The sequence below is a fragment of the Artibeus jamaicensis genome, unplaced genomic scaffold (genome assembly GCF_021234435.1).
Source record: "Artibeus jamaicensis isolate MK-2021 breed Jamaican fruit bat unplaced genomic scaffold, CSHL_Jam_final contig_468, whole genome shotgun sequence".
Lineage (NCBI taxonomy): Eukaryota > Metazoa > Chordata > Mammalia > Chiroptera > Phyllostomidae > Artibeus > Artibeus jamaicensis.
Genome location: NW_026521846.1, coordinates 1,462,300 through 1,477,896, shown reverse-complemented (window position 1 = coordinate 1,477,896; position 15,597 = coordinate 1,462,300). Strand labels below are relative to the sequence as shown.

Here is a 15,597-nt window from a genome sequence, read left to right as displayed (position 1 = left end):
CTCATTCCTCTCCTTTCCTACTTTTTGGATGCTTCATGATGCCTGAGTAGGGCTGGGTGGTCCCCTGCATCTTTAATCTCTTCTGTAAGTATTCTTGTTCACCTTCTGCCTCAAATGAAGAGCAGCCTTCCCCGAGGAGTACAGATCCCTGTGCCCTTTCACAGACTATTTTCCTTGATGCTCTTGTACTCCAAGTCCAGGTCAGGTAGGTGGCTTTCTTCTCCTTGTTCTTATTCTTATGTGACTCTTCTTCCCTCCTTTCCATTTGGAGCAGCAGCTTCATCCCCTTATTGCTGTGTTACACCAACCTCTATCATGCAGATCTGGCCTCCTGTTTCATCTTTCTCCTCCCCATCACTATTCCAATTATTGTCCCGGTAGCTTCAATGTCCATGTAGATAACCCAGCCTGCATTCTCCTCTCTGAGACCCTTGACTTCCCAACTTTGGCAGTCTAACCTCCCACCCACTCCCACAATTACATCCAGGAGCTCATCAGTACCAAGAACTGACACCCCCTGAAATCTGCTTCAAGCATCCAACCCTCTGACCACACACTTGACTTTTTGGTTCACACACTGTTACCCACACTGCAACATGGCTCACCCCACTGACACCCTAAAACTATGAGCTCCACTGCCTATTTCCACTACCCATTATCCACCTCTGTCTTCTCTCCTGTCATGGGCTAAATTGTGTTCTCCCAAAATTCCTAAGTTGAAGTCCTAACCCTCAGTATCACAGAATGAGACTGTATTTGGAGATAGGGTCTTTATTGAGGTAACTGAAGTCATTAGGATGGGACCTAATACAACATGATTAGTGCTCTTATAAGAAGAGGAGATTAGGACACAGTGAAAAGACTATGTGAGGACACAGGGAGAAGACAGCCAGCCACAAGCCAGGGAGAAGAACCTCAAAAGAAACTAACCCCATCAATACCTTGATCTCGGACCTTTAGTCTTAGACTAAATAAATTTCTGTTCTTTAAACCACTCAGTATGTGGTACTTTGTTATGGCAGCCTTAGAAAACTCAGTTTAGATTCCAACATTATACACATTCCCTTGCCACACCTTCCCCCCTTTCACTCAGTCATAATCACCAACCGTGGCTGAACCTGATGACCTACCTTCTCCTTGCCTGAACCTGAGGAGCTGAATATTGTGGAGGAGAATTGTAAAACAATGCTGATTAGTTTTTCCAAAATGTATAACCCCAAGTCCTCAAATATGAGCTCAAAATAGTCCATGAATCTTATCAAGTTTCATGAGTAAGCTCTCTTTCCCACTTTCCAAGAGGCTATTTCATGCATTCTCTTTTGTCTTCAGAATCCCATCTTCTGCCTCTCTGCTCATCTGAGACCAGACACCACCAGTTGGGAACATTTTCACACTTCTGCCACCACGGCACAGTCTTACAGACCTTGTGCTCAAGTTTCCATTTTCCTTGCACCAAAAAAAAAAAAAAGGCCTCTTATTCCCTGGCTCCTTTTGTTTTTTCAAAAATGCTACCCCCCCCATTTATCTCTTCCCTCCTGATTAACAGTTCTGTTATAGGATTATGTCCATGTGTTTGTCTGCATACAACCATGCCCTTGCCTTTCCCACTAAAAACACTTCCCTTTACCTTATCCTCTTGCAGCAACTTTCCCACTTTCTGCTCCTTTTATTTATTTATTTTTTAAAAACATTTTATTGATTTATTATTAGAGAGAAGGGAAAGAACAGAGAGAGGGAGAAAAACATCATGTGAGAGAGAAACATTGATCAGTTGCCTCTCCTATGCATCCAGATGGGAGACTGAACCCAAAACCTAGGCAAGTGCCCTGATAGAATATTAAACAGGCCACCTTTCACTTCGTGGGATGATGCCAACTGAGCCACACCAGTCAGGGCATTTTCCTGTTTCCTTTAATACCAAAATGACGTAAAAGAGCCATCCACACTTACTGATTGTACTCATTGATCTCATCAACAATTTATTCCTTCTGTTGGATCACTACCGTCAGCATACAACAATTCATTCTTCCTACTATTTCAGTCTGACCTTTGTGAAAGTCACGGATGACTCTTCCTTGAGCTCTCAGCAGCATTTGGTGTGGTTGGTCACTTCCTCCTCCCATCTTGGATCTTTATGTCTCATCTGGCTTTCTCTTGGCTCCAGGGCTGCTCTTTCTCAATCCCCTTAGCATCTTTCTCTGCCTGACCTCTGAGGCACCGTTTTTCTGCTTCTAGATGATCTCACCCAGGTCAATGACTTTAAATATAATTTAAGTGCTGATGACTCTCAAATTTATATCTCTGTACTGATCTCTTTCTTGAGTTCCAGATGCATAAATTTAATCTGATGTCTCCACTTAGATAACTCAAGGCATCTCAGCCCTGACATACCTGGAAAGGACTTCTCCATTTTATAGCCACCTCCTCAACCTGGTCCCATCTCAACAAATAGAACCACCATCTACTCAGTTGCTCAAATCAAAGATCTAGGAACACTACTCAATTCTTTTATCCTTCCTTTTCTACTTTGAACTATGTTTAGATACCACTCATGTCTTTACATCTTCCCCCTCAACCTTAGCCCAAGCTGCCATAGTATTTTACTTTGACACTGATATTGTTTTTTAAATAGTTTCCCCATTTGCCTTCAATGGGAAAGGGCTGCTCCAGAGAAGAAGGCTCCTCAAAGTATTGGTTTCCTGCTGTGCAGATGACACAGTTAGTGCTAAATGGATTTCCAAAGGAAAGAAATGTGCATCCCCCTTTTCTCTGTCGTGCTTCCCACAGAAACAGTACTTCCATTCAGAAAGCCAGATCGAGTGCCATTAACAAATTAATTCCAATTAGTACAGCTCAAGCACTGAGACCTCAAGACAATCCCAGCAGTCCTGCAGGAAGATGGCTTGGCCTTGCCTGCTAATAAAGTGGAAACCGTACTGGAAGCAGAAGCAATTATTTTGATGCCTGTCATTGTCCCTGGAGGGGAGAGGGTTGGATTTGATTACACCATGGTCTCCTAAGGGAATTAACTGACTTTCAAATGATAAGTTATTAATTCCTCAACTTGGCACTTAGGTCGTGAAAACAGGCTCAGCTCTCAAACTCCCTTGTGGCCCTTGCAACTCCTTGTTTAGAACCAAGCATTCACATGTGTCCAATAAGTGAATGAAAGGATAGTTAATTGGTAACTGGGAAATAAGTCTGGGGCCCAGCATCCTTAATAATCCTTCAGTATTTCATTTAACAAATATAATTGAACCTTTACTGTATTTGGCACAGTGAGTTAAAAGTTAAACCAAACAGATAAGGTCCTGGATCTCCTGGATCTTACTGACTGGGAGAATTTGAGGTGGGGCAAATAATCAGCATGAATCAAAGAAATGAAAAGCTGACTTTGGCAAGTGAGAAATATAATCTAGATAAGAAAATAGGACAAAGTGACAGAATATGATTGAGGAGAAATGTTCAAGGAGGTCCTTAGGTGGTGACAAATGACCCAAGCTCTGGATAGTGCAAAGACCCAGCCAGGCCTGTGGGAAGAACTTTCTAGGAAGAGGGATCAGACAAGGCAAGTGCCTATTGTCAGAGAGCCAGGTCTCCCTACCTCCTCATTCTCCCCGTACATTCAGCATGGCCATCCTTACCAGCCATGTTGCTGTCCTCATGGTACTGGGCAGGGTAGATATCCCTGGTGGGCAGTTGGTTTTGCCCACAGTCAGTCTGCCAGCCTTAATGCTATGCATCCCTCCTGTTGCTCTAATGTCACAGGGATTTGCACAATTTCCACCTTTTCCAACAAAACCTTTTGAAAGCTTCCCAATTAGAAGGGCCACCTTCCTGCTCTGAAGTCCTGAAACAGTTATTTGGCACCTGCTGTCTCTATTACCTTACATTACTAGATGTCATATTACCATGTATTTGAGCCTGCTCCATCATGCCCATTCCTATCTAGTGGCCTCAAGGGTAGGTGCTTCTTCCTATCTCTTACACTCCCCAGGCCTATCCCAGGTCCTCTGCAAGACATTTAGTGAGTCTAGATGGACACCTGGCCAGATGAAAACCTGAGAGGAAGATGGAGGCTCATGGGAGTCTCACTTCTCATCCAGGAGTCTCTAACATAGGCAGGAAAGGAAGGCTCTTCATCCAGTTCCTTGGAAAAAAGTGGGCCTCGGGTTTGAAAAATAGTTTCCAGAGATGACTTTAAAATGTTATGGCAATACTAGATTTCTTATAGGTATGCTTGGAAACTTTCAGCTTAAAGATGAAAAGTTTTAGGACCAAAAATTCATGTAAAGATGGCACCATCCCAGAGGTGGGCTCCATCCCAACTCTTCATCTGACAGCTCTCCCAGTAACTCAGACCCTCCCAGTAAGAGCCACCCCTGCCAACAAGTAAAACACAATTGCTAAATTGCTGCAAGCCTTCCTCCAGCTTGAAATTTTCCTGCCCCCAGCATTTTCAGACACCTCAGGATTCCAGTGCTAGTCAGCTTCACCCCAAAAGCTAGGGTATTGTCAGATAATATAAGAGGGTACCAAAAGTGCCTTCATCGTCAAGGCACCTTGGCTGACAGCAATGCTTGCCTCTGGGGCCTGAGTTGGAGGGAGGTTTCAGCTCCCCATGCAATGGCAAATAGGGATGAGGCATGACGCCCAACTCTGGAGGAGGAAAAACCAATGGGCTCAAAGGTGAGATGAATGTGGAGATGCACTGGGCACTGCTGCTGACCTTTCACAAGGACTGTCCTGGCCTCAGCCCACTGGCTCCTCCCGTCTGATGTCAGCAGGCCGATTGGAGGCAAGCGTTCATCCTCGTTGGAAGCCATTTTGACTATCTTTCTCAACTGAGTGAAGAGATCCCCCTCACTGAGACGGCGGAAATTAATGACAACATCCAAGACAAAGAACTGTGGGGGAAACAGGTCAAACACATCATTCATGGCAGCCAGCCCACAGTGCCAAGCCTTCACTGAACCTTCACATTTGAGAACAAATGGAGATGGTCAGGCCCAAGGTTGCCAAGGTATGTGATGGTTTTGAATAGTCACAATTTGGGGACCAGAATTCTGTCAACTGTGTTAGACTCCTCCAACCTGCCCCAATTGAACTTAGTCCAGCCTAGACTTAGCTAAAAGACCATTTGCTTTTGTGGTTCCTAGTTCATATAAAGGCCATCGTGTTTTGGGAAATTGAATATAAATTGGTACAATCACTTTTGGGGGGAAATTTCTATTAAACTAAAAATTTAGTTTAGTTTAATAGAAAACTAAGAGCAACTCAGCAGTTGTTCTTATAAATACATATTTTAGCCTAAGGCTTAGAAAACATATGCCTTTGTGCCCCAAAAGATGTACAAATGAATGTACATATTAGCATTACTTGCAGTAGCAAAATGGTAGAGGAGCCTAAATGGCTCCTGTAGGAAATGGCTAAGTAAAATGTAGTATACTTGTCCAGTGCATGTCTACCTAGCGGTTGAAAGAAATAAAATAGCTCCATATAAGCTTAGGGATAGATCTCAAACACACAAGTAGAGAGAGAAAAAAGCAAGGAGGTCTCAAGACTCTATAAAGCTGTTTTTCTGGTGTATAGTCTCTTAGAAGGCCATAGCTTGGGTGATTGCATGTGGAGGTCTGAGGCCATGCTGGGTCTCATTAATGACCCTGAGTCTATCCATCCAGGCAACTATTTTGACCTGACCTTCCTGGTCAGGGCTGGAATAAGAGCACAGTGAAAGTGTTTTCAACTGATGACCCTCCTCATTCTTAAAACCTAACCAGTGGAGAGAAATGGATTTAACAGGGAGTAAGGAGGCCCCATTTTGGGGCCACTGGGGGCTGAGCACCCTTGGGAAATCAGGAATGGATAAACACACAGGTGCCCTTCCCAACAGCAAGAGGCCGCTTACCTGGTTGCAGCAGGCCACAATGATATGTTCTGGCTCAGGCATGACACTGCTCTTCTGGGACACCAGTGTGTCCTGGGTGTGGCCAGGGAGACGGTAGGAGGAGAAGAGCCCATAGTATTGCTTCATACAGAGCTGCTGCCCAGAGAGCTGGCCCTTGGCACAGTCAGTGGGGATGGAGTGACTGGAAGGGGAGAGTGGGGAGGGAGGGAGGAAATCAGAATTGGTTCTACTGTAACCTAATTAGGCAAAGCAGGACAAAAAAAAATCATCATTTCTTCTAGAAGCATCTCTGAGTTCAAGAAAGAAAATTCTCTTTTTCCTGTGGTCTCAGCATGTCTTATTTTCTACCTCCCTCCCACTCCCTCCTCCTTTTTCTTTCCCTCTATTTCTCTCTCCTTCCTTCCCTCCATCATTTCAGACAACAAATATTACTGAGCATTGTGATGGCAGTCAAAGAGCTTGACTCCTTACTTTTAAAGTAGTGGAATTCCCCATTTCCATGCCCAAGAAGACCCTCGGGGTTTTCTCACATCTTCATTAGAGTCCCTTACCCCTGCCTCATGCACTACAGTGCAGACCTTACTATTTTAGCCCCCTTTGCCTTTGCTTATGCTTATCTTTGCTTGGCATATCTTCACCCCAAACTTGCATTCAACTAATTGTTTAGAAAACCCTTTCTACTCTTATAAGAACCTACTCCTCTAGAAGCATCTCTGAGTTCAAGAAAGAAAATTCTCTTTTTCCTGTGGTCTCAGCATGTCTTATTTTCTACCTCCCTCCCACTCCCTCCTCCTTTTTCTTTCCCCCTATTTCTCTCTCCTTCCTTCCCTCCATCATTTCAGACAACTAATATTACTGAGCATTTCTTTGTGCCAGGCACCATTCTGGGATCTGGGGTATAGCAACTAACAAGTCATGAGTTTACTACTTTAAAGGGATGCAGTGAAAAAGCAGAAAATTGGTAAATGTGAGGGTTTCAGATAGAGATTCAGGGTGGCAAGGAGGAATGGCTAAGGACAATCTTACTGATGATGAGATGTGTGAGCCTCTTGTCATCAGTAAGATGAGGCGAGAGGCTCATCTTACCCCCCTGAGGGTAAGAGGCAGCCATGAGAAGAGCTGAGGCCCATCCAGGGGTCCAGGTGGGTGCCCCATGACATTTCTGCTCCAGGTGTGGGTATTAAACTAAACTGTAATGACCAACCTATAACAGGGTGAGTATGGGAATCCAGAGGGAGCTTTCAGAAATATTGTACTAGCTGAAAAGAGAAATTTTATGTTTGTTGAATATAATAATAAAAGTGGTTTCATCACGTCAGAACATGAAACAAGTCTTGACAAATTTAAGAAGACTGAAACCATATGAAGCATCTCCTGTGACCACAGTGTTTTCAAACTAGATATCAATTACAAGAAAAAAAGCTGAAAAAACACAAACACATGGAGGCTAAATAATATGTTACTAAACAATGAAGGAGCTAATAATGAGATCAATGAAGAAATCAAAAGATACCTTAAGAGGGGACTTCCGCCAAGATGGAGGCGTAGGTGGAAACACTGTACCTTCTCACACAACCAAGTTTAAAGACAACAAAATTTTAGTTAAAAAAGGTGCAACCAAAACACAGAAAATTAAACTATACCAAAGTCCAACAACAATGAGCCCTTCAGCCACACCACTAAGAGAGACGGAGCCAGCGGCTGGCGGAGTGGGGTTGCACAGGAAAACGCGGTCAGACCGACCCAGGCCCTCGGTAGGTGGTTGGGGAATTCCCAGGTGTGGGGTGGTGGACCCAGTGAGGGCTGGGGGTGGCAGGCTGACCCGGGTCACACATTCCAGGGCAGATAAACCAGCAAAAAAGAGAGCATTGAGACAGACCACGCAGGCCCAAGCGGCGGGAAGCAGCAGAGGGGACTGCTGTTGCCCTGCTCTGATCCTGCCCCCACATACAGCATCACAACCCAGCCACTTGGGCAGACCCGCCCCCCCCGGTGAACACCTAAGGCTCCGCTTCTCATACGTGAGGGCGAGAACAGACCAAATGTGGCTCAAGAAGAACTCAAAGTCCCAGAGCCCATAACTCTAAGTGACGAAGAAATAGCCAAACTTTCAGATGCACAGTTCAAAACACTGGTGATCAGGATGCTCACAGAACTGGTTGATTTTAGCCACAAATTAGAGGAACATATGAAGGCTAAATTAATTGAAATGAATGGAAATGCACAGGAAACCAATAGTAATGGAAAGGAAACTGGGACTCAAATCAATGGAGTGGACCAGAAAGAAGAAAAAAAATGACCAAACAGAAAAATATGAAGAAACAAGAATTCAAAAAAAAAAAGGAGGAGAGGCTTAGGAACCTCCACGACATCTTTAAATGCTCCAACATCCGAATTATAGGTATGTGTACCAGAAGGGGAAGAGGAACAGCCATGAGTGGAAAGCTTATTTGAACAAATAATAAAAGAGAATTTCCCCAATCTGCCAAAGGAAATAGACTTCCAGGAAATCCAGGAAGCTCAGAGAGTCCCAAAGAAGTTGGACCCAAGAAGGAACACACCAAGGCACATCATCATTACATTAGCCAAAATTCAAATGAAGGAGAGAATCCTAGAAGCAGCAAGAGCTAAGGGGACAGTCACCTACAAAGGAGTTCCCATCAGACTGTCAGCAGATTTCTCAAAAGAGACCTTACAGGCAAGAAGGGGCTGGAAAGAAGTATTCCAACTCATGAAATCCAAAGACCTACACCCAGAATTCATCTATCCAGCAAAGCTTTTCCTTAGAATGAAAGGGGAGATAAAGTGCTTCTCAGCTAAGGTCAAGTTCAAGGAGTCCGTCATCACCAAGCCCTTATTATATGAAATGTTAAAGGGACTTATCTAAGAAAAAGAAGATAAAAAAGATGAACAGTGAAAGGACAGCAAACTCACAGTTATTAAGAACCACACCTAAAACAAAAGCAAATTAAGAGGAGAGCTAGATCAGGACTGGTACCATAGAAATGAAGATCACATGGAGGGTTAGCAACAGGGGAGTGGGAGAAGGAGAATGGGGGAGAAGGTACAGAAAATAAGTAGATAGAAAATAGATAGTGGGGAGGGTAAGAATAGTAGGGGAAATATAGAATCTAAAGAACTTGAGACACGTGTTCATGAACTAAAGGAGGGGAATGGTGGGGGAGAGGTGTGCAGGGTGGAAGGGAATGAAGGGGGGAAATAGAACAAATGTAATGGCATAATCAATAAAATATATTTAAAAAAAGAGATGCATATCAGTAGTTATAAAATCATCACAGGGATATGTAGTATAGCAATGTAGTCAATAATGTTGTAATACTATGTATGGTGCCAGGTGGGTAGTGGAAGTATAAGGGGAACACTTTGTAAAGTATATGATTGTCTAAGTACTTATCTGTACACCTGAAATTAATACAAAATAATATTAAATGTAAATTATAATTGAAAAATAAAAAATATAAAATTAAAATCTAATATTTTTTAAAAGTGGTCTCATATTTTGTACTTTTGTACCATTTTCTACTAATTCATTTTGTAGTGTTTTACAAACATTTCACAAGATTTAAAAGAACACTGCAGATTGTTCAATGAACACTGGTTTAAGGCAGAAAGGAAAGTGGGGTTGAAGCCAAGTAAAAAGGCTCAGAATGAGGAGACTATTTTCCTCAAGTAGCAGGTGGCAAGATTAACTCTCCTTTCTCTACCTTCTTGTGTGTTCTCTAGATTCCTGATATACATACTCTTGTGTACATGTAAGGTATGGAGGAATGGGAGCATTTTTAGAAGATCAAGGTAGAATAGTGCTTACACTAGGAAAAGAAACTGTTAACAGTTGGGCCAGGGAGAGTAAAGGTCATCCTGACTTTGGCAGGAGGTAGGGTCCTATTTACTCCTGACAGGAACCAGGAACACAGCTGAAAAAAATACAAGTTCCCTGCCCTCTTGAGCTTCTTGTCCAGTGTGTCAGGGAGACAAGTGAATGAACAGGCTGTGCCAGAACAGGGCACTACCTTTACCAGTCTGGGCCCAGTCCTACCTGTCCAGCAGGGCCTTGTAGTTCAGCACTCCAGAGATGAGGTTGGCAGCAAACCTGTGGGGAGAGATGAGGCCTTAGTCTCTCCTCTCAGGGGCCCAGGCTCCCTCTCTCTCTCTCTCCAGTCTCCCTTTCTGCTTCTTTCCTCCTACCTTTCTTTCTGTCCACCTCCTTCCCTCCCTCTTCAATCTCTCTCTCTCTCTCACTCTCCCTTCCTTTCTCCCTCCCTTTCTCCCTCCCACTTCCCCCAGTCCTCTCCTCCAACTTAATAACCACTCACCAGATGCCAGGTCTCAGTAGTACCCTAATAGGATGGTATACCTGCTGCTTCCTACTCATCTCTATGCTGTCAGCCCTTCACAAACTGGATTAAAAATTGTCCCTGGGAAGAACTCCCAGAGGAGAAGACACTAGGATGTGAATGAGGAGCAAAAGAAGGAAGGAGAGGACACAGAGCAGGCAGGAAAGGGCTAGAAGACAGGGGTTGGGCTCTTCCTAGGAAAGGCTCATGCTGGGGCTGGACTGAGCCGGAACCCTGGGGCCGTAGGAAATTCAGTGTCCTGGGAAAAAGTCAGTAATTTAGTTCCCTAAGTGCTGGGGAAAAAGAAAGTAGGTGCTGAGGCAAAAGGCACCAGAGAACCATGCTATGGAATTGTGTCATCTTAACTGTTCATTGAGGAATGAGCCCTAGCTTAACCACATCAAGAGGAAAATGCCCATTGGAATGTAATTTTGAGAACTGTTCTTAAAAGTCACTCATTCATCTGCACAAGTCCTTTTGACCAGGGAAGGCCCTTGTTGCAAGGGAAGAGGGAAGGCTGCCCCCAGACCTTTGGACAAGTCTTGGTGAGAAAGGACATGTTGGAAGACTCCCAAGCATAGCTGAGTAATGCCTGTAGGCAAGATGGGCTCTGCCTTTCTTTTTCTCCTTCTGAACTGTCCCCACACTGTGTCCCATTCAAGTCCTAAAATCAGAGACCTGGATTTGGGTCTGAATGACTCTTGCAAGGAGATCCTTTCTCCTTGCCCCACCCTTGCAAAAATGGCCCTTCCATTGTCATCAGTGGGCCCAGAGGGTATTCCAGTGGCTCAGTGAGCTGTGAAATTGTAGCAGATGCACAAGATCTAGCAAAGGCAGCTGGCAGGAAGAAACCATTGCCAACTGCTCGGAGCCTCTGTTCAGAGCTGGGGACTAGAGGGCAGCTGGGACCTATCAGATCACCTGGGGCATTGTGTCCCACCAACAAGTCCCAGCCTCAAGTACTGGCAGGATGAAAGTGTAACCACCTCCTCCCAGGGCCTCAGCCAGGTCAAGACTTGCCACAGGGATATCTGGGGGCCTATGCCCTCCATTAGTGTCCACCCACCCCAAATATGTTTGTTCCTCATGTGTAGCCTCACCTAATCTCTTTCCTGACCCCATGGCCTGGACAAACCCTGAGTCAGGGCCATTTGGTCTCAGAAAGCTCTGCCAAGACACAAGGTCCAGCCTTTCCTTCCTGGTGCTAGGGCCAGGACCCCTTCCCTAGGCAGACTCCCAAGCTGTGAGCCGAAAAGCACAGTGACCTCACCTTAGCTGGTCATTGGTGTCCTGGAAGTGTTGCAGAGAAAAGATTACAGCTGGACTGGAGTTGACAGGCAGAGCTAGGCGGTTATTGAGATACATGTCATTCAGCCAGTATTCAGACACCTGTTGGGGAGATAGGGAAGGGGAGGCATTACCCACAAGGTTCACGTACACTCTGTCCAAGAAAGGGCACCTTGCTTGTGGAACACACCAATCCCATCCTGAAAGCCCCAAGAGACAATTGAGATACTTTACTGGACCATTCATTCATTCATTCATTCTACAGTACCATGTGTTTCCCAACACACTTGCCTTTCCTTTCCCTGTACTCTATTGTTTCTTCCATCCCAGGTTCCCATCTGGGTTGTTTGGTATTGTATCCCTGTCCCCTGTCCATCCTTATGAGGGTCCAATCCTTTCATCCCTCTATGCTTCCCTGACCTCATCAATACCTTCTGCTGCTCATCCCTGTCACCCATCGGCCACCCAAATTGTCCTTGTCTGTTCATCCTTGTCCCCCATCCCTTCCCCCATCTGTCAGCCCTCTGTTTACATACTATCTCACATGCCACATCTTGTCCATTCCTTGCCCTTGGCCCTATCTTTCCCCACCCTTGTCTCCCATCTGCCCCATCTTTGTCACCTACTTGTCCTTCACCAAAATCCCTCTGTCTCCAAGTCTCCCTCCTGCCCTCCTACCCCATGAATCCTATGTCTGCCCTTCAGTCAGTCTCCTCCTAACAACTCTTACCCAGTTAGCTGTCTTCTCCTGCCGCTCCAGTAGCTTCTGCTGCAGAGTCTCCCCGAGGCCACCAGGGGCCCCAAACTGCTGCACAATGGTCTGGCTCCGCCTAAACTGCTCCTTAGGCACCAGGTGCTGCATGCAACGCAGATAAGTAGCCAAGGTCTGCTGCAGTGGGGGTACTGGAAGTTTGGGAAGCCCCTGGAAGAGCGAATTCACAGGCATCTGCTGTGTCCATCCTTATGTGTGACCCTTGCCTGTCCCAGAATTGATGCCAAGTTCTGTCTTCATCTGCTGCTATCCTTGTTCCCTATCCTGAGACTCATGTGTTTTTAGGCCTCAGTTTTGTGTAGAACAGAATTGTGAACTTAGGAAGTTCCTGTTTGCTTTCTCCCATACCCCAGCCCTACCCCCAGGATGGGACAAAGTGCAGAGGAAAAGACCTTGATATTGATCCCAGACAGACTTGGATTTATACATTGACCCTGCTGCTGACCAGCTGTTTGATTTTAAGCAAATCACCCCTACCTCTATGCCTCAGTTTCCTTTCCTGTCAGATGGGTGTAATAACCTCTCCTTCTCATAGGATCAAAGAGATCATTGATGTGAAAATTCTTATCAACCATAGCAAATGGGTCTAAGATGAAATAGTCCTGTTATTGATATTGACTGCTCGTCATTCTTAATTTAAAAACCATTCCCAGCTGGAACTCCACAATCTAATTCATCTCTGGATCCAAAAGGTGTGTGACTCTAATATTTGATATTAGAACAGGTGAAAGATGGTAGGAGATATAGTTCATTGCTTGTCCTAATGACCAGAATCATGCAAGATGTTTCCTGGGAAGGTAACTTATGCTTTGGACTTCTTATTAAATCCTTTCCAGTTATGATACCCAGAGAGGGGTATTCTACTTTCTGTGGGTAAGGGGATACAATGGGGAAAAAAGTGCAGTGGATGTTCCTCTTCTTTTAATCTTCCTAAGTCTCAGCTTCCTCATTCACAGGATATAAATAACAATTCCTACCTGAGAGGGGCCCAGAGAAAATTAAATTGAGAGAAACAAGTGGTCACAACAGGTACATTATTAAATATTATAATGCTTGTGTCCTTATCCTTCCAGAAGAATTTCTAAGAGGAAACTCATAATTTCCGAGGGCCCCCCAAAGTGTGAAAAGAGTCTGGGCTCCATACTTCCCAATTTACCAGTTGTGTTCACCAGGAATCTGACATACATTTTCAACCATTTTAAGGTTTATCCTCATTGACAGGTGAGGAAGCTTAGACCCAGAGAGTGGAGAGATAGTCTAAGGTCACCCAGAAATTTGGTGACAGAGTTGACAACTGAAATCAGTCTTCATCCAATATTCTCCTTGGATGAAGGAGAATATTGCTTGCTATTGTTTGCTCCTTCCTCCTCAACCATTTTGTTCTTCCTCTATTGCTCTCTTTTCTATCCCCTTTCTTTCTTCCTCACTCAGCTGGTCACAACTGGAAACCAGGACATTTCATATTATTGCTTAAATTTTACAAAGTAGGCTGTCTTCTCTCAGAGGTTTCTCCTCTGTAGGGTGATGGGGGCAGTGAATTTCTATCCCAGGCAGGCTGTGGAATGAATGGGGCCTGCTGAAAGCCTTCCTCCACTCTGCTCTACACATAGGCTGGAGTCTCATGGCTGCCCTGGACAGATGGGACTGAGTGAACAGGTCTTGATGAATAAATGGGGTTCCTCCACTTTCCTGATCCTGTGTCTAGAGTTCAATGCCTTAGGGGGAGGGAGGAGGCTGTCATTGCTAACTAGAAGCTGTTGCCACACTGGGAGCCACTCCAGAATGGGTCTGGACAGCATTTTAGGCTAACCAACCCACTCCAGAGAACCAGGTCCAGGTCCTCCATGTAGCTAATCTGGTCTCCTCTTCCTTCTATCAGGACCTAGGAGCCTTCGTGGTGGGTAAATGGGCAAGTACCTTCAGAAAGCCAAGCCCTGTTGGTGGCCTGGCCAACAGTGACAGCAGGTCTGGCTGGAGGCCCTGCTAGAGACGGGCCACCCTTCTTGGGGGATCTGACAGTGCCCTGGGATTCAGCTTGGGTCATGGGGAATTGACAATACACAAAAAGGAATGAGGCAAAAAATCTCTGCTCGATGTCAGCCTCTTGGGGCCCCTTGCAGACTCTCATGGGCTTCTGGCCCACAAGAACAGCAGCAAGGTCTTGTTTTTATCAGGGTGTTTGGACCCTGGGTTCTCAGGTCAATACATATTTCCTGGCCAGTTTATGTGAACCAGGCCCTGAGCTCGACTCAGGTTCAATAGAGAGACAAGGTAGCAGCAACCCAAAGAGAAGAACATACCAAGGAGCAGAAGGAATGTCAGAGGTGTCAGCTACAGTAAGCAGGATAATGTGGTGAACAACTTTACAGGGAGAAACCAGAAAGTTCTGTTCAGGGTTCTAAGTGAAACCTGGGGGTGGGGATGGAGAGTGGTGTGGGTATCAAGGAGGCATCAAGAAGACAAGTATAGCAGAGCAACCAACATGTGCCATACTGGAGAGATCGAATATGCTGCACTTCACTCTGAAAGGTGAATGGAGAGGGAGGAAAGATGCTTGCCCAGGGAGGGGGGCTTATCTCAAGGTTCCAGGGCTGAACCAGTGACAACAGGTGGGGCTGGAATGTGACAAGGCTTACTTAAGGCAACTCGTCTGGGCTCAAAGCCATGGGATTTGGAAATTGGAGTGGGGGTAAGTCCTAGAGGGAAAAAAAGTATCTAGCCTAGTTTAAGGGATCTCCCTGGACTTGGAGGTTAGGAAGTTTGGCTGTAAGCATTCCTTTAGCACCCCTTGAAGCTACTCCTAGTGCCCCAATGCCTGCCTGGGCTCCTTGACAGGATCAGGGCAGGGCCACAGCCTGGGCCTTGTGCCCAGGTGAGGGCAGGACTAGGAGCCAAGCAAGTACTGGGGGCAAGTCCCACTAAACACTGTTCTGGAAGCCAAGAACATGTGAATGGGGAGAGTAGGGATAAAAGAGCGGGCTCCAAAAGTCACTCACAGGTTCCTCCTCACTGCTGAGAGTTTTTGCTGACATCTTATGGGGGGCTTTTTCCAGGATGGGCATCTTGGTGACTCCTGGTTGAGGAAACAGAAATACAGATCTGGGGACCAAGAAGCAGAAAGGCATCAACACAATAGCCACATAGACCTGACATAGACCCATCATCCCCTGTAGTCTGATGCCCACCTATACCCTGTGAGGAGGCCAGAGGGGAACAGTACTGTACAGGAGTCTCATTAAGGCCTGGCCCCAATTTTCTGGCTTCCAGATCGGCTC

General features: G+C 45.4%; 1 protein-coding gene across 1 annotated transcript in view; it reads right to left on the bottom strand.

Moving 5' to 3' along the window:
* The window catches only part of CHAT (choline O-acetyltransferase), a 70,894-nt gene that overhangs the window by 53,272 nt on the left and 2,025 nt on the right, over positions 1–15,597 (bottom strand). The window contains exons 2-7 of the mRNA XM_037143127.2: positions 15,319–15,395; positions 12,281–12,472; positions 11,534–11,652; positions 9,966–10,019; positions 5,909–6,089; positions 4,730–4,907 (exon numbers count right to left, since the gene is read on the bottom strand). Coding sequence (XP_036999022.2) covers positions 4,730–4,907; positions 5,909–6,089; positions 9,966–10,019; positions 11,534–11,652; positions 12,281–12,472; positions 15,319–15,384 — 790 coding nt within the window. The 5' untranslated portion in view covers positions 15,385–15,395. The remainder of the gene's footprint in view (positions 1–4,729; positions 4,908–5,908; positions 6,090–9,965; positions 10,020–11,533; positions 11,653–12,280; positions 12,473–15,318; positions 15,396–15,597) is intronic.